Genomic DNA, 19512 nt, shown 5'->3' on the forward strand with positions numbered 1-19512 from the left:
AATATTCCGGAGATCAAGCGTTACGCGGCGGCGGCGGCGGCGGCGGCGGCGGCGGCGGCGGGGCCCGGAGCGGGAGGCACCGGGGACCGGGGCGAGGCGGCCCCCGCCGCCGCCATGGAGGCGCTGGGACCGGGTGAGGAGCGCGCTCGGGCCGGGGCTGGCTGCGGCCCGGGGACTGGTGGGCGGGTGAGCCGGCGGGCGGGTCGCTCCCAGTCTCCCCCCATCGGCCCTTGCTTACCTGGGTTCGGGCCGTCAGGCGTGGGGGAAGGGGATCCGTGCCCCGTAGCACAAGGCGGAGGGAGCTGACCTGGGCCTTGAGGGGCGGAGACCGCGCTCCAGCCTGGAGAGATGAGGCACCGCTTGAGGTCTAAGAGAGGCAGGCCCAGGATGGTGACCCCCAGCCCCAGGTAGCCGGGAGACCTAACTCAACCTCCGGGAGGTCGTCTGTGCTTCAGGGTTGAGGCAGGCGAGTTTGGGCCTCAGAAAGAATGATCTGGGCCGGGTGTTCATCTGAGGCCTGGATGGACTGGACCCAGAAGGACCCCCTCCTACTACCAGGGGTATTCTTGGCATGGGGCCACACCTGTGTGTTTCTTTGCACTGGTAGACGGTCCAGATCCCTCAAATAAGGAAGAAGAACTTCCCCCAAAGACTTCTCATGACCCCCAAAGGCCAAGGGGAAAAGTACCCACCCTTTCTCGAAGGCCCTGAAGTCTCGAGAAATACGGTCCTATGCGTTTGTCAGTCTGTGCAGCAGTCCCAGAGGCTGTGACCTTAGTGACAGGCAAGTTATCAGAGAGCCCATTCTAGTACAGGCTTTAATGCCCTGAGTTCTCTTCTAACTGGGTTTTAGGTAGTTGTGAGGATTAAATGAAGGTGAAAGTGCTTTGGAAACTGTAATTCCCCATCTTCATGAATGACCTCTGTTTAACTCTCCCAGTCGGCCCAAGCCAGAGGAAACTTTCCAGGTTGTAGCAAATGTTCTGCAGGTTGGGAAGCTGGTGCTCCCTCCTCAAACCCCAACAGGTTTCTAATGCCTTGGCTAAGTAGGGCAGGGTTTAAAGGCTGTGATAGAATTAACTTTAATATCAAATCTTATCTACATAGTGGACTTAGTTGTAGAGCATTTCATTTTCTCAGTATGTAGAAAATTCAGTTTACCATTTGAGTTTGGAAACTGCAGGTTTGTTTACTTAGAACTCATTTACAAAACTGAATGATTAAAGCCCACCTTAATTTGCTGCCTAAAGTATTTTTTAAAGGCCCTCATAATCAACTTTCATATGCCTTTTTAAAATAAATTGGCTTTGTGATATTAATATTATTTGATAAACCTGAATCTGAGTATTATACCGGGTTACTTCAGCTATTTCCCCCAGCCACAGGCATGATCATGTCTTTAGGAATGTAACAGATTTCTGTTCAAATCCAAGCTAGTCATTTAATAGTTGTATAACCTTGGGCAAATTACTTAATTCCTTTGAACTTTCATTTCCTCATCTGTAAAATGAGGGTAATAATAATTATGTGCTGCAAGATTGTTGTGAGAATGAAATGAGATAATGCATATGAGGAGTCTTATTGTGGAAACTAATGCATTGTAGATATTCAACAAATGTTTCTTCTTCCCTCCCTGTTAGTAATCCATAATTGAAGCAACTGTTGCATTTATGAGCTGCTGCTGGAAGAGACTATGTAACTAACCATGTATACAAACTGAATGTCATGGAAAAGATCAACCTGGTAGTTAGGAACCTCCTAGGGACTTTTTTTGGGGGTGGGGGTGATTTTAGCTTTTGCAGATTTGAAGACTTAGCTCACTCAGGATTGTGGAAAATTAATTCTCACTAAGCACAGTTTTAACATGAATGTATAAATCAAAATGTCACATAGATCTTTTCTGCTAACTAGAATATTTTCTTTCTGCTGTCTAGCAAACCCCTTTTCAGGTCTCACAGTATCTTGGAAACCCAGTTAATAATAAGCTGCTTGCTGAGCATAGAATTGGAGCAAAGGGAGTTGATAGTCTTGTGGGATATTTTATCCAGGCTGTTTTAGAACTTAGAGAAGCATTTCAGCTTTGTTGAAGCACACCAGTCTAGTGCTTTGTGCCCTCCTCAGTTGAATAATCACTGACGCATTCCTGGTCTTGCTGTGCTCTCTTCTTACCCCATTTTGGTTTCTGACTATAATAGCTTAGAAATATAGTTAGTCAGATTACCATTTATTTTGGCTATATTAATGATAACTTTTATTTTTACAGTGCTTAACAGTTTGGAAGGTGCTTTCATAGCTCTTAACTCATTTGAACTTCTGTGAGGTAGGCAAGGTAGCATTAGTCCCATTTTACAGATGAGTAAAGTGATTCAGAGAGCTTAAGTGACTTCTTCAAGATCTCAAGGCTGAGTGGTGAAATGCAGATGAGTCTGGGTCATCTGACCCCTAGTCTGTTGCCCTCTTCTTCATTTAAGACTAACTTCATCCAATTGGTGTTAAATAATATTTATTCCCTCTTCGGAAGATAGAATTTTCTGACTTTCTCACCAACTTTTGGAGATATGACCATTATAAAGCCCAGGGACTTTTGAGCACTGACTATAACATGTATGCAAGTATAGTCGTAACAGCTAACATTTATTGAGCACTTACTATTATGAGGCACTGTGTTAAGCTTTATGTGTACATTATCTCATGGGATCCTGACAATTGTTTTATGAAGTAGATGCTAGTATTACCACACCTCCCATCTTTTATAGATGAGGAAACTGAGGCACACAGTGACTAAGAAACGGGCCCAAGGTCATGCAGTTAAGGACTGGTAAAACCGTGATTGAAACCTACACAGTGTGGTTCTGCCTTAGCCATTGTGCTTTATTTCCCTGTAACTAGTTTGCTGAATTCAAAGAAACCAGCCTTAGGAAAATTTTAGATCATAGTTTTCTAAATAAATCTCCTAAACTTACTCAAAGAAATGACCACTTGCCTTCTAGCTTTTCTCTCTTACCAAAGAAAAGGCACACAGTACTTACCTTTCTCCATTAATCCCACTTCTTTTATTTCCTTTGCCTCGATCCTTTTGGCATCAAATACTTCACAATCCTAAGGCATCTATATATCTCTGAAGTACATTGGGAAAGAAGAAGCACTGGGCTGGGAATTAGGAAACCTAAATTCTAGGGGCACCTGACGGCTCAGTCATTAAGCGTCTGCCTTCAGCTTAGGTTATGGTCCCAGGGTCCTGGGATTGAGCCCTGCATCAGGCTCCCTGCTCGGTGGGAAGCCTGCTTCTTCCTCTCCCACTCCCCCTGCTTGTGTTCCCTCTCTCGCTGTGTCTCTCTCTGTCAAACAAATAAAATCTAAAAAAGAAAAAGAAAAAAGAAACCTAAATTCTAGTCAGAATTTAAAATCAAAGCCCTATCATTTGCTCCACATTTCTGTTTCTGAATTTCTATCATAAAGCTGGGTTTATGATACAATGATTATTTAAATGTACCTTAGACTATGTGGGGCTAACTTGTCAGTATGGTTTAGTTGGGTTAATTCAGTATGCCTATCATCTCTGATATTATTTATTATTTACCTCTTTCCTTGTTTTTAAATGTCTGACCACGCCCAGAATAGATCTCTTGTATACCGGAAGTGGAAGTCAATTCCAAGCAACCATATTTTTAGTATAAATCATGTACTTTTGCTTAAGTGAAAAATAATAGTCAATTCTTGGGTTTTAAGAATGACTGGGTTTCTCTTTGGTCTTTATCTAAAGCTGCTACAAAGATGACAGGTACAGGCATACCTTGGGGATATTGCGGGTTCAGTTTGCACCACTACAATAAAGCAAATATCACAATAAAGCAAGCCCAATGAATGTTTTGGTTTCTCAGTGCATATAAAACTTAGGTTTACATGATACTGTATTCTCAGTGTGCAGTAGCATTATGTCTAAAAAATGTACATACCTTAAGTAAAAATCCTTTATTGCTAAAAAGTACTAACCATCATCTGGGCTTTCAGTGAGTCATGATCTTTTTGCTGGTGGGGGCTCTTTCTTTGATGATGGCTGCTGACAGATCAGGGTAATGTTGCTGAAGTTTGAGGTGACTACAGCAACTTCTTAAAATGAGACAACGATGAAGTTTCCCACATCAATTGACTCTTCTTTTCACGAATGATTTCTCTGTAGCATGCAGTGATGTTTGATAGCATTTTAGGTGCAATAGGACTTCTTTCATAATTGGAGTCTGTCCTCTCAAACCTTGTCACTGCTTAACAATGGAGTTTGTACATTCTAGGTGCTTTGTGGTCAGTTCAACAATATTCAAAGCATCTTCACCAGGAATAGATTCTGACTCAAGAAACCACTTTCTTTGCTCATCTACCAAAGCAACCCCTTATCCCTTAAAGTTTTACCACGAGGTTGCAGTCCTGCAGTCACATCTTCAGGCTCCATTTCTAATTCCAGTTCTCTGGCTGTTTCTACCACATCTGCAGCTACTTCCTCCACTGAAGTCTTAAATCCCTCACAGTCATCCAGGAGGGTTAGAATCAACTTTTTCCCAACTCCTGTGAATGTTGATATCTTGCCACTTCCCATGAATCATGAGTGTTCTTTATGGCATCTAAAATGGTGACTCCTTTCCAGAAGGTTTTCTATTCTCTTTGCCCAGATCTATCAGAAGAAATCACTCTCTATGACAGCTATAGTTTTACAAAATGTGTTTCTCAAATAATAAGTCCTGAAAGTTGAAGTTACTCCTTGATTTTTGGACTGCAGCATGGATGTTGTGTTAGCAGGCATGAAAATGACACTAATCTTGTACACCTCTGTCAGAGCTTGTGAGTGACAAGGTACATTGTTCCTGAGCAATAATATTTTGGAAGGAATCTTTTTTCCCGAGTAGTATGTCTCAACAGTGCGCTTAAAGTATTCAGTAAACCATGTTATACACAGATGTGCTGTCATCCAGTCCTTGTTATTTCATTCATACAACACAGGCAGAATAGATTTAGCATAAATCTTAAGGACCCTAGGATTTTCAGAATGAATATTGGCTTGAACTTAAAGTCACTGCATTAGCCATTAACAAGAATTGGTCTGTCCTTGCACGCTTTGAACCCAAGCATTGACTTCGTCTCTCCAGCTATGAAAGTCCTATATGATCTCTTCCTCCTATATGAGGCTGTTTCAGCCACACTGAAAATCTGTAGCTGCCTTCATTAATTATCTTCACTAGACCTTTTGGATAACTTGCTGCAGCTTCTGTATCAGCACTTGCTGCTTCGCCTTGCACTTTTCTGTTCTAGAGACGGCTTCTTTCCTTAAACCGCATGAACCAACGTCTTCTAGCTTCAAACTTTTTCTTTCTCTCTCTCTCTTTTTTCTAAAGAGCATGTGCCAAAGAGCATAAGCAGGGGTTGAGAGGTAAAGAGATAGGGAGAGAAAAAATCTCAAGCAGGCTCCATCTCAGCATGGAGCCGGAGAAGGCAGGGATTGGGGAGACTTGATCTCAGGACGCTGAGCTCATGACCTGAGCCGAAATCAAGAGTGAGACGCCCAACAAACTGCGCCACCCAGGTACCCCCAGCTTCAGAGTTTTCTTGTCAGCTTCCTCGCCTCTCTCAGGCTTCATCGAATTGAAGAGAATTAGGTCTTGCTCTGGGTTAGGCTTTAACTTAAGGAATTTTGTGGTGTATTTGATCTCTCCAGACCACTAAGACTTTCTCCATATCAGCAGTAAGGTTGTTTTGCTTTCTTATCATTCATGTGTTGACTGTAATAGCACTCTTAACTTCATTCAGGAACTTTTCCATTGCATTCACAGCTTGGCTGACTGGCCCAAGAGACCTACTTTCAGCTTGTCTTGACTTTTTTTTTTAAAGATTTTATTTATTTATTTATTTGACAGAGATCACAAGTAGGCAGAGAGGCAGGCAGAGAGAGAGAGAGGAGGAAGCAGGCTCTCCCCTGAGCAGAGATCCCGATGTAGGGCTCGATCCCAAGACCCTGAGATCATGACCTGAGCTGAAGGCAGAGGCTTTAACCCACTGAGCCACCCAGGTGCCCTTTGTCTTGACTTTTGACATGCCTTCCTCACTAAGCTTAATCATTTCTGGCTTTTGATTGAAAGTGAGACACATGTGACTCTTCCTTTCACTCGAATACTTAAGGGCCCTTGTAGGGTTTGTTTTTTTTTTTAAGATTTTATTTATTTGACAGAGAAAGATCACAAGTGGGCAGAGAGGCAAGCAGAGAGAGAGAGAGAGGAGGAAGCAGGCTCCCTGTGGAGCAGAGAGCCCGATGTGGGACTCGATCCCAGGACCCTGAGATCATGACCTGAGCTGAAGGCAGAGACTTAACCCACCTGAGCCACCCAGGCGCCCCCCCCCCCCTGTAAGGTTATTAACTGGCTTAATTTCAGTGTTGTAGTGTCTCAGGGAATAGGGATGCTTACGGAGAGGAAGAGAGGGGAATGGCCAGTCAGTGGCACAGTGAGAACACAAAACATTAATGGGTTAAGTGTATTGTCTCATAGGGGTGCAATTCATGGCACCCCAAAACATTTACAGTAGCAACTCAAGGATCATTGATCACAGATCACCATAACAAATATAATAATAATGAAAAAGCTTCAAATATTGGGAGAATTACCAAAGTGTGACACAGAGACATGAAATGACCAAATGCTGTTTGAAAATAGCACCAATAGTCTTATTCAATGCAGGATTGCCACAAACCTTCATTTGTAAAAAATGCAATATCTGAAAAGCACAATAAAGCAAAGTGCAATCAAATGAGGTTTGCCTGTATTTTTCAGTTCAACATTTATTGAACTCCTATAATGTGCTAGTCCTTGATGAGGTATTGAGGAGATAACAATGAACTGAAGGGCAATTTCTTCTAAGAATTTATATAGGCTAGTAAATGAGACGATAATTAAATACCATTTCTGTGTACATGTGCTGAGTGTTCCCTTGTACAGAGGGTCTTGGGTATACCAAGAATGCATCTTCCAGTCTGGGAGACCTCCAGAAAGGAAGTCACACCTAACCTGAGTTTTGAAGGATGAGTAGAATTTAGGGATAGATTGAGCAGTGAATTTAATATGTGAGATTTTCCATAACTTTAAGAATTAGTATATGGAGGGCGCCTGGGTGGCTCAGTGGGTTAAGCCGCTGCCTTCGACTCAGGTCATGATCTCAGGGTCCTGGGATCGAGTCCCGCATCGGGTTCTCTGCTCAGCAGGGAGCCTGCTTCCTCCCCTCTCTCTCTCTGCCTGCCTCTCTGCCTACTTGTGATCTCTCTCTGTCAAATAAATAAATAAAATCTTTAAAAAAAAAAAAAAAGAATTAGTATATGGAGATCTGTCAACACACATCTCATTAAAGTGTTTGCTTTGATTTTCCTAAGTGATGTTGGACCAGAATAGCTTCTTACTTCAAAGTTTTCTCTCCGTAGTGAATTGCCTTTGTTCTTGGCAAAGTGCCATAGCAGTAAGAACCTGTTATAACTTTCCACTGTGATCACTGTAATTTACTCAACACCTATTCATAACAGAAAAGATGTTTATTTTTTAGGCCATTGTCTACTTGACATTATCATCAGAAAGAAGTAAGGTTTTCTAGAGTCAAATATTTCCCAGTTTGTGTTTCCTTAATCCTTACCTCCTGCATATTGGCAGATATTTGATTCTAAAAAGAGAGAGTTGAGGGGGGAAAATAAGTTGGGTAAATGATTAAACAGATTTATTTATTATAAAACTTACTAGAGGGCACCTGGGTGACTTAGACATTAAGTGTCTGCCTTTGGGTCCTGGGATCAAGGCCCACATCCAGCTCCCTGCTCAGCGGGAAACCTGCTTCTCCCTCTCCGACTCTCCCGACTTGTGTTCCCTCTTTCTCTGTGTCTCTGTCAAATAAATAAAATCTTAAAAAAAAAAAAAACTTATTAGAGAATTTAGTATAATAATGTTCATTGGAATTTTGTGAAGGGGAGAGAATGTGCAGTTTCTTTAGCTTATGGAATCCTTTCTTTTTGTGGACTTATTTTATGAAGCATCAATGGAATAATTTGGAATGACTGCTCTTTCTAGACCAGGGTTTCTCACCCTCAACACTATTGATATTTTGGACAGATACTTTGTTGTAGGGGGCTGTCTTGTGCACTGTAGGATGTTTAGCTGGCTCCTGCCCACTGTATATCAGTAGCTCCCTCTGAGTGGTGACAGCCAAAAATGTCTCCAAACATTTGTCAGATGTTTCCTGGAGGATAATATCTCTCCCAGGTTGAGAAACACTGGTCTAAACTGTAAGTTCTTTGAAGGCAGAAGCTCTTTTTCCAGAATCTACAGCAGAGTTTAGACGTGTAGTAAGTGAATAAATGTTAAATAAATAAGCTAGACATTATGATCAAGAAATGTCACATTGTCCAGTTTCTATAAACATTAGGTTATTAACAGTAAAGTCTAGCATTATTGATATTGTTTCACCATCTAAGTTAGCAAGTAAATTAATAAAAATATAACTACTATTAATCTGCTCCTGTCTGTGCAAATTATAATAATGTAGGCTAGTTGGTAAAGTATTAATGGATCTTCTCCAGCCTAAGCATGGTGATAGTCCCTAGAGCTTAGAGATGGTTTTATTTATTTAGTAAGATTTTATTTATTTGACAGAGATCACAAGCAGGCAGAGAGGCAGGCAGAGAGAGAGGGGGAAGCAGGCTCCCCACTGAGCAGAGAGCCTGATGCAGGATGATCCCAGGATGCTGAGATCATGACCCGAGCCAAATGCAGAGGCTTAACCCACTGAGCCACCAAGGTGCCCAGAGATGGTTTTATTTTAAAATACACATAATTTGGGGGCACCTGACTGGCGCCATCAGTGTAGCACGAGACTCTTGATCTCAGGGTTGTAAGTTTGAGCCCCACATTGGGTAGAGAGATTACTTAAAAATAAAATCTTTTAAAAAATGCATATAAATTTGTAAACCTAGCTGTAGATCTACTAATACTTATAAGAGGTTTTCTACAGTAGACTATATCTGAGAGGAGTTCATCATGCCGTCTATATAATTTTAATGTTCCCCAGATTCGAAATGATAGCCACATGGCAAAATATTTAGAAATCTAGAAAACCTTGGGTTAAAAGATACCACAGACTCTTTGTATCAGAGTATGTCCAGTGAATAATAAGATCTCAATAATTATATCTTATTGTTATCATTGTCATGATCACGAAGGGAATATTATCCTTTATGACCAAATAGCACATCAAATGTCTTTGAATCTCTTTCAGGACCTCCAACCAGCCTGTTTCAACCACCTCGTCGCCCTGGCCTTGGAACTGTTGGAAAACCAATTCGACTATTAGCCAATCATTTTCAGGTTCAGATTCCTAAAATAGATGTGTATCACTATGATGTGGATATTAAACCAGAAAAACGACCTCGGAGAGTCAACAGGTAAGTATCAGAAAAAGTAGACTTCTATATATTTAAATGTATATAAATGCATTGTATATATTTATATATGCATTAAGTGCATATAAATGCATCTTTATTATGTATCATATTGTTCTCTAAATTCTTACCATACTTATAAGAGGCTTTGTTTTCTAAGATGGTAAGTTTCTCGATAGCAGCTTAGTTGTCTCATACATGGTTACTCTGGAGATTGTCGCACAGTGCTGGATACGTCATTGTTCTTTAATTGAATACTTATTGAATGAAGGAGAAAGTCACTCTCATTGTCCAATGGTAGCAGAAATTTAAATAATAAAATAAATAAAAGTAGGTGAAGTATTAGTGTCTGTGGGAAATTAGAACTATCTGAAAATTCAGGGGCTGGCCCAGTTGATGGAGCATGCAACTCTTGATCTCAAGGTTGTGAGTTTGAGCCCCAATGTTGGATGTAGAAATTACTTAAAAATAAACTCTCTTTAAAAAACTATCTGTAGGGGTGCCTGGGTGGCTCAGTGGGTTAAGCCGCTGCCTTCGGCTCAGGTCATGATCCCAGGGTCCTGGGATCGAGCCCCACATCGGGCTCTCTGCTCCTCGGGGAGTCTGCTTCTTCCTCTCTCCCTCTGCCTGCCTCTCTGCCTACTTGTGATCTCTGTCTCTCAAATAAATAAATAAAATTAAAAAAAAAAAACTATCTGTAAATTCAAACTTTATTATTAAGTGTTAGTATCCGACATGAGAAAAATGTAAGTGTAAAGGCAGAAGAATCATCTTGGAATATTGAAAAAAATAAGCTTAGAGAGAAGCTCTGTTAAATCTGACATTACCCAAGAGGGGTCTGGGTGAGATGATTCAAGGCTTGTGGTCTGTGTAGCAGGAATTTACCAAGTGTGAAGATGTAGTCCTGTAGTAGATATTTTTATAATGCTAAGAACACCTGCTTACCTTTTCTTTGTTTTCAAGTCATGATAGTTACACCATCCTTAATATTAGGATTCTTGCTTTTCTAAGAATGCCCCTATTGTCAAGTGCAATATTTTATGCTGCTCGATTTTGGTTTCTTGTTATAAATCAATAACATGGCTTTCTCATATAGTTTAATCTCGTGCAAGCCCATAAACGCTTGGCTATTGTATCACTGAGATCAATTGTAATAGAAGTGGTATTAATGGCTAATGTACCATTCAGTAAATATTTTATTGAGTGCTTACTATGTACCAGGTATTGTTCTATGCCCTGGGAATACAAAATGAACAAAAAATGCAAAAATTTCTACTCTTGAGGTGCTTATATTCAAATAGGGGAGAAGATAAAAAATGAATCAATAAGGAAACAAAACATATTACATGTTAGTTGGTGATAAGTGCTATGTAGAAAAATAAATCAGGGAAAGAATATAGAGAATGGGGGTGGGAGGTCCACTGAAATATTTTTAATAATTTTTGGAGGTGGTGTCAACAAGATGTGCTGGTGGATAGAACATAAGGTATGAGGGAAGAAATGAGTCATGATCAATCCCAGGGTTTTTGTCCTGTGCAAGTGGAAAAATGGAGTTGCCATTTATTGGGATGGGGAGAACTATAGGAGAAGTCAGCACGGCTGGCAGATCCTAGTGGAGCTGTTGAGTGGGGGTTGGGGAGTTGAACAGATGAGGTTGGATTCAGGGGAGCGGTCTACGCTAGAGACAAACATTTGAGAGTCATCACCATATTGGTGGTAAAGCCATGAGCTGGGTAAGATTATATGGGAAGTAAATGTAGTTAGAGAAAAGACTCCAAAACTGAGTCCTGGGGCACTCCAATATTTTTAAATTGGGGAGATGTTGCTTATTAGGAGACTGGCATGGAGAGGTCACTGGGATAGGAGAGAACCAGGACAGAGCAAGGAGGCAAGGCAAGATGTGTTAAGTTGGAAGAGTTTATTTCCTAATGTCCAAGAAGCACTCAATTTAGCACTGTGGAACCCACTGGGGACCTTGGTAAGAGTAGTATTGGTAGGGGAAGGTGGAGAAGATTTAAGAGAGATAGGAGAAGAACAATTAGAGATAACTCCTTTAAGAGATTTTGACACAAAGGGGAACAGAGAAATGGGATGTTCAAATGAGGAAGTCAGGTCAGGGGAATTTAATTTTTTTGAAGATGAGAGAAACTATAACATATCTGTATACTGAAGGAAATAATCTAATAAAGAAGGGAAAAATGTATAATTCAGGAAAAAGGAGAATTCTTGGAGTTATACCCATGAACACAGCAGAGCGTAAGTGGGCTTACTGTGTGACCAACATTGTTCTAAATATTCTATGTGTATTTATTCACTTAATACAACAAACTTTTGTGGTAGCTATTATGATGATTATAATTTTACAAATGAAAAGAAACAGATAATGGAAAATTCAGTAACTTGTCCAAGGTCATGCAGCTCTGCCAATTAATCACTATGTGACAAGGAGCAGATCACTTGCCTATTCTGAATTTTTTTTTCTTTTTACTCTGAAGACAGTAATCATCAGCCTATTTGTCTCACAAAGATTAGGTGAGAACAGAGGCAAAAATATCTCTTCACTATAAAACTACTTATGGTTGTAATTTAAGAATATAAGATGAGAAATTACCCTTCTAATATGAAAATGTATTATTATAGTTTTTTTTAATTGGTAATATACGATATTATATTTTTCCATCAATTTTCTTCAGTTGCGTGATTTGGTTTATAAATGTGTATCTTTTCCATGGATTTTATTTGCAGAATATTAATGCCTTAGGTAGTTATGATATATTCTGGCTTTTAAGATATAGTTTCTGCATGTAGCACTCACCAAACATTGGTAAGATACAGTTTTCATTAATTCTAGCATTCCACAATCTCACAGACTCAGATCTGTTCATCTTAAACCATATACTCTAGTTGCTCGGCAGCTGCCTTTACTTCAGAGCCCGCACACGGTATGGTCTGGTATGTATACAAGAACACTTAGGTAAAGCTTTGCATGCTTGATTGAGGGAAGGGCATTCATTCTAGAAAGAAACTACATTGGTAATCTTTATGGAATGACGATATTTTACATTTCCTTCTCTACACTGCTCCAGGAGCACTTTGGGATAAAACAAGACAGTTTGAAGGATAATAAATTACCAGCATGAGGCAAAGGGATTGACATCACTTTGAGTATGATACATCTGGAATTTATTGGCCCTCACATTTCTTGATTTCTGCCATGATACTTGAATAAGGATGTTTATTTGCTAACAAATTTATCATGATTTAATTATGAATATTCATGCCAAACTCAGATACCTAAGATAGGTTATTCTCATAAGGCTATATTTGTCATGGGAGAAGATTATGAAAGGCAAGAGTTTGAGAGGGTGCCATAAAAGTTAGGCTCTCTTTTTAGTCCCTGATTCTCTTTTCATCTCATAGCTGCTTTTGTTCACCTGTTGCTACCTTTCTTTACTTGACCGTTGCTAACTACTTTTTTTAATTACTGAAGACAATTATAACTATAACTCTTACTTTTTCCGAGTAATTTTGAACTCAGTTTAGGTGATTAAGGTATGGAGATAGTTTTCTTACTCCTTGCCATTTCTCAAAGCTAACTGTCACTCTCTCTATTACTGTTAAGAGAGGTAGTAGATACAATGGTGCGGCACTTCAAGATGCAGATATTTGGTGACCGGCAACCTGGCTATGATGGCAAAAGAAACATGTACACAGCACATCCACTGCCAATTGGACGGGATAGGGTAAGTGTTAAGGGCCAGAAATGCATTCTAGACTTAGGTCATTTACATAGGACAAAAGTGTCTCCCTTTCCAGGGGTGCCTGGGTGGCTCAGTGAGTTAAAGCCTCAGCCTTCGACTTGGGTCATGATTTCAGGGTCCTGGGATCGAGCTCCACATCGGGCTCTCTGCTCAGCAGGGATCTGCTTCCCCCTCTCTCTGCCTGCCTCTCTGCCTACTTGTGATCTCAGTCTGTCAAATAAATAAACAAAATCTTAAAAAAAAAAAGTCTCCCTTTCTAATAACAACTTAATTCTTAGAGTTGTTTCACATAGTGACGATAGATGTGTTACTATGTCCATATTCTCTTACCCCTTAGTTAATCAATAATTGAAGATGAGATTAGTATTAGAATTTAGGTTGAGCATGATTATTTGAGTTAGATTAGATTAGGTTGATTACATATATTCCAGGTGTTTCACATTGCTAATGTATTTGCTATGTGAATCTGAATAATGGAGTTTTATAGATTATAGAAAATTATCTAAAACCCACTTAGGAAAATATTCACAATACCACAATAACTTTTTCTTTTACAAGTTTAGTTTTTAAATTTGAAAAGCAATATGTAAACATATACTCATTATAAACTTACTTAGACATCAAGAAATATTATGATTTCCTGTCTCCCTGCCTGCCTGTATCCCCTAACCCCATTTTCCTTTTTCGAGGAAACAACTCTAATAGTTCAGTATGTATCCTTTCAGATATTTTTATATGCATTAGCTATTTATGCATATGGTTATGTGTATTGTTTGTTTGCATATCATTCTAGGATTTGCTTTTTCACTTAATAATATGTCTGGGAGATCTTTCCATTTCTGTACATTTAAATATCTCATTATTTATTTAATTCAAATTCTTTTTTATTGTGGTAAAGTATGCATAACATAGAATTTACTAATTTAACCATTGTTAAGTGTACCATTCAGCGGCATTTAGTATATTCATGTTGTTGTGTCATCATTGCCACTATCGATCTCCAAAACTTCTTTTACCATCCCAAACTGAAAGTACATACCCACTATGCATTAAGTTCTCCTGTCCCTTCCCCCAGTTCCTGATATCCACTCTTCTACCTTAGGTCTTGGGGCACCTGGGTGGCTTGGTCGGTTAAGCATCCGACTCTTGATTTCAGCTCAGGTCATGATCTCAGGGTTGTGAGATCAAGCCCTGTGTTGGACTCTGTACTGTGCGCGGAGCCTTGTTAAGATTCTCTCTCTCCCTCTCCTTCTGTCCCTCCGTCTTTCTGTCCCTATGAATTTGACAGTTCTAAGTACTTCATATAAGTGGAATCATCCAATATTTGTCCCTTTGCATCTGGCTTATTTCACTTAGCATAATGTTTTCAAAGTTCATCCACATTACAACATTCACCTTAGTTTCAAACTATTGCGTAATAGTTAATATGATATTATTCCCTTCTTGATAGACACTTAGGTTGTTTCCAATGTTTTACAATTACAGAAAGTCTTAAAGTAAATATCCTTATGAATATACTATATTGAATATTCCTGTGATCTTTCTTTCAAACTCTATAAATATATGTAGCTATGATTTTTTTTTCCCTTAGGTTGATATGGAAGTGACCCTTCCAGGTGAAGGTAAAGACCAAACCTTTAAAGTGTCTGTTCAGTGGGTATCAGTTGTGAGCCTTCAGTTGCTTTTAGAAGCTTTGGCTGGGCACTTGAATGAAGTCCCAGATGACTCAGTACAAGCACTTGATGTTATCACAAGACACCTTCCCTCAATGAGGTTAGTACCTTAGTTCGAGTTCATTCCCACAAATGTCACATTTTTTTGGTAAGGTTGCATTGGAGCCATTGAAAAGTTTCTGCATAAGTCAGTTCAAACTTGGTTTCGAGTTTGTTTATAAAGTTGAGAGTAAGGGCACCTGGGTGGCTCAGTGGGTAAAGCCTCTGCCTTAGGCTCAGGTCATGATCTCAGGGTCCTGGGATCAAGCCCCGCATCGGGCTCTCTGCTCAGCGGGGAGCCTGGTTCTCCCTCTCTCTCTGCCTGCCTCTCTGCCTACTTGTGATCTCTGTCAAATAATTAATTAAAATCTTTAAAAAAATAAAAAAAATAAAGTTGAGAGTGAAAGGAAAGACCTTTCGAGTTTTTGTTGGTGAAACATGCAAACTCATTTCTTCAGGTACACTCCGGTGGGTCGTTCTTTTTTCTCACCTCCTGAAGGTTACTACCACCCTCTGGGAGGGGGCAGAGAGGTTTGGTTTGGCTTTCATCAGTCTGTGAGACCTGCTATGTGGAATATGATGCTCAATATTGACGGTATGATAGAATTCTTTTTTCACTCTTTTGGCCAGTTTTTTTTGGTGCTTTCCCTTTCTCTGAACTGAAGCTAAGTATCTGTCCTCTCTGTTTGTTAGTGTCAGCAACTGCTTTCTACCGGGCTCAGCCTATCATCGAGTTCATGTGTGAAGTTTTAGACATTCAGAACATCAATGAACAGACCAAACCGCTAACAGATTCCCAGCGTGTCAAGTTTACCAAAGAAATCAGAGGTAGGTATTTGCATTACAGGAGTCTCAGCAAGGTGGCTCAGTGTGGTGCAAGGAGCAGGGTCTTGGAGTCAGACGCAGATGGGTTTCCATCCCAGCCAGTTCTGTCCTTGGGCTAGTTACTTAACTGCCATGAGTCTTAATTTATTCATCTCTAAGGTAAAGAAAATAATGTGTATCTTTATATTTGTTGTGAGAATTAAATGCAATTAGATGTATAAAGCTTCACATCCAGGAGCTGGCATACATCAAGCATTCTTACCCTTTACCCACTTAAAAACGCATTTTATTTTATTTGTGTATATTATTATTTTTCAAACTTGCATTTTAATAAAAGAACACAAGTTTATTCTCCTCTGGAATTTCTGTTCTTTTTGTTATTAGCTATCTTCTCTCACTACAATATAAGCTTCCTGAGGGCTCTCTCTAGACCCCATAATAATTACTAGAATTGTTGGTATTTAGGAGTTATTTATTGAACAAATTAATAAATTTATGTAGGTTGCACATTTTAAATCATCTGGGTTCTAAGTTTTTCTTCTTAGCTGAGACTTTTTGCCTATACATGATGAAATTGTCCTCTTACCTCTGCAACTTTTGCCCTGTACAATGTGGTGCCTTTCTGAAGATATTTGAACCTGTTTTTGTCACTGTGATTTTAATTAATACCTGATGTTTTGTTTTGACCTTTTTTTTTTTTTTTTTTTTTTTTTGAACTTCAGGTCTTAAAGTTGAGGTGACCCACTGTGGACAGATGAAACGAAAATATCGAGTTTGTAATGTGACTAGACGGCCAGCCAGTCATCAAACGTATGTTCACCACACCTAAAATGATACTATTACATTTTTGGTAACAGAAGAAGCTGCTGTGATTTGAGAAAATGGTATCCCTTATTGCAAGTTTCAAAATCACTGAGATCATCACTTTTAACTACCACCTTTAAAAAATGTTTTAAATATTTTTGATGGAGACATTTTAAAAAACATACTTCTTGTCTTTGATTCATTTCCCCTCTTAAACAAAGGGTGCCAAACACAGATCAACTTTTATATAACAATGCAGAGTCATCATTTATTATACTGTTATATTCTCAACGCATGTCTCAAAGGATCTGTTAAGTCCTGTAAGTCATATAAGGCTGTCATGAGAAGATACTGCTTTGTGTTTTGTTTGGATTTTTCTCTTTTTGTAGCCTCTTCCAGCTGCCAGTACGTATGGCATGCCTCTAGCAGCTACTCATTTCCATTTTCCAGTCTTATTTTTTAATCACCTGACTTCTAATCCACTGTGAACTATGCAAAATGAGAAAATATACATGAAAATGCTTTTATTTACCATAGATGTAAGTTCTGTTCTTATAATCAAGATCTTTAAACTGATGTCTCACATAAATAAATATTGGCTCCTCCGAGTAAAGAACATGAACTTAACGTATATAAACTTTACATTGTTTTGATTAGTCAGAAGCCTTTTGTTTATTTGTTTATATTCTAGTCTTTGTTTTAGTTCCACCTTTCTCGATTTTTAAACTTTAGTGTATGTCAAAATCACCAGGAAGGCTTTGTTCTAGATAGTAGAAGTTTTTGGGTAAACTCTGGATAAATGGGGTATATTAATTCAGTATGATTTGAATAAATTCATCAGTATGATGATTTGAATAGGCACCTGATGTGAATTTCTTAAGAGTTATAAAGTGATATTCCATGTATTCTTCATATTATACTATTGACTTCATTCTCTAGGAGGAAAAACATTACTGAAGCCTTATGAAATCCCTATTGAGAAGTGTAGCTTTTGTTTCAAGAACTTCATCTTTTTCTTTAATTACTTTACATAGCTCTGTAAAAATAATTATACTTATAGATTTAGATAATCTTCGCATGAAAATTGAAAGCAGGTAGTTTTAAATACCACGTAGATAATCCTTGCTACATTGTTATTTTGTGGGGCTGTAACAGTTAAAGCCAGATAAAGTTATTACTGTACCAAGTATTTAAGTATTACTGTACCAAGTATTAAAGTTATTACTGTACCAAGTATTTAAGATAATTTGCCCCCTGAAAGAGCTAAAGAAAGAGAATCTCTTAAATCATGTTCTCCAGTTTATAGCAAATATCCTGGCACAGTCTGAGTTTCATGTGTTTGGTCTTGTTGCCTCTAAATCCACATATATTTGTCCTGGTTTGGGGATCTGGAAATGTGGCCCCAATAACTGTTACACTCATTTTATAAAAAGCTCTCTTAAGCAAATAAAACTCCTATGTGGATGATCCCAAGTCCTTATTTGATTTTAAATAATTTGTAGGAAGCCAGCTAGAGATTATATATGTATCTGTAGGTATTAACTGACCTCTAGTGAGTTTGTATTTTCCAGTTCTGCAGCTTCTTCTTTTTTAACTTCTTTTTAAGCTTTAATTTACTATTTTTCCTCATCCTAGCTTCAACAAACATGGAAAATTCCAAGAGTCACTTTTCTCATTAAATACTAAATGACTTAAGTGAAACTGGTCAAATAAAGATTGACCTTTGTTTTTTAAGTGACTGATCAAAGTAGAAAATGTTAGGCTTTTGTTTGTTTGTTTGTTTAAGAAAAAAAGAACTTGAAGACATTTCTAAAGAGATATTCTCTCCCATAGTTTTCCTTTACAGCTAGAAAATGGGCAAGCTATGGAATGTACAGTAGCTCAGTACTTTAAGCAGAAGTATAGTCTGCAGCTGAAATACCCCCATCTTCCCTGTCTCCAAGTGGGACAAGAACAAAAACATACATATTTGCCACTTGAGGTAAGCTAAACTGAATTTTCTTTTCCCGAATCTGCCAATCTCTTGAATGAGTTAAAAAAAAATCATGTTCTAAACTAGAAGTAGAATTTAGTATAAATTTTTTAAATATTTTGAGCAGGGACACCTGGGTGGCTCAGCCCATTGAGTGTCTGACTCTTGGTTTCAGATCAGGTCATGATCTTAGGTTTGTGGGATCCAGCCCTGCATTGGGCTCCTGACTCAACAGGGAGTCTCCTTCTCTCCCTCCTCCTCTGCCCCTCCCCCTCCCTTTGCATGTTCTTGCTCTCTCTCTCTCTCTCTCTCTCTCAAATGAATAAATGAATCTTTAAAAAAATAAATAAAATATTTTAGGCAGATAGCTTCACTAGGTAATAGCATTTTCATGTTTTGGGGAATCGAAGAGGTAAGATACAGTTTAGCAAAGGCTTACTTTATAAAAACCTATTACACAAACGAATTTCTCTTTGCCTCTCTATAGGTTTGTAATATCGTGGCAGGACAGCGATGTATAAAGAAGCTCACAGACAATCAGACTTCTACAATGATCAAAGCTACAGCAAGATCGGCTCCTGACAGACAGGAAGAAATCAGTAGACTGGTCAGTAAGGTGTAGTCTTCATAATACACTAGCTTTCAGATGAGAAAACAAGACAATAGAAAACTCCTGGTGGGACACAGTTACTCTTTGGTTTTTATATACGCAGGCTTTCCTGTTCTTTAGGTGAAGAGTAACAGCATGGTGGGTGGACCGGATCCATACCTTAAAGAATTTGGTATTGTTGTCCACAATGAAATGACAGAGCTCACAGGCAGGGTACTTCCAGCACCAATGCTGCAATATGGAGGCCGGGTAAGCGTTTTATTTCATTCAGCAAGCTCCTTCCAACAACCAGTCAACAAGAGAATAATCCAGGATTTCTTTGCTACACCACACCGAATTTACCCATAGTTTTGCTCCTTACTGCTTTTTGTCTT

The 19512-nt window shown here is 39.0% G+C and overlaps 1 protein-coding gene across 2 annotated transcripts in view; it reads left to right on the plus strand.

The window, feature by feature from the left end:
• LOC131809005 (protein argonaute-4) overlaps nucleotides 1-19512 on the plus strand; it is a 39652-nt gene continuing 20140 nt past the window's right edge. The window contains exons 1-10 of one of the 2 annotated variants that reach the window (XM_059135439.1): nucleotides 1-133; nucleotides 9292-9457; nucleotides 13077-13197; nucleotides 14807-14988; nucleotides 15386-15522; nucleotides 15621-15755; nucleotides 16475-16562; nucleotides 18390-18537; nucleotides 19016-19135; nucleotides 19259-19387. In XM_059135439.1, the coding sequence (XP_058991422.1) occupies nucleotides 115-133; nucleotides 9292-9457; nucleotides 13077-13197; nucleotides 14807-14988; nucleotides 15386-15522; nucleotides 15621-15755; nucleotides 16475-16562; nucleotides 18390-18537; nucleotides 19016-19135; nucleotides 19259-19387 (1245 nt within the window). In that variant the 5' untranslated portion in view covers nucleotides 1-114. Of the gene's footprint in view, nucleotides 134-262; nucleotides 408-9291; nucleotides 9458-13076; nucleotides 13198-14806; nucleotides 14989-15385; nucleotides 15523-15620; nucleotides 15756-16474; nucleotides 16563-18389; nucleotides 18538-19015; nucleotides 19136-19258; nucleotides 19388-19512 lie in introns of those variants that run through there. The other variant, XM_059135440.1, reaches the window with a different exon arrangement.

Source organism: Mustela lutreola, chromosome 10 (assembly GCF_030435805.1).
Source record: "Mustela lutreola isolate mMusLut2 chromosome 10, mMusLut2.pri, whole genome shotgun sequence".
NCBI classification, from domain to species: Eukaryota; Metazoa; Chordata; class Mammalia; order Carnivora; family Mustelidae; genus Mustela; species Mustela lutreola.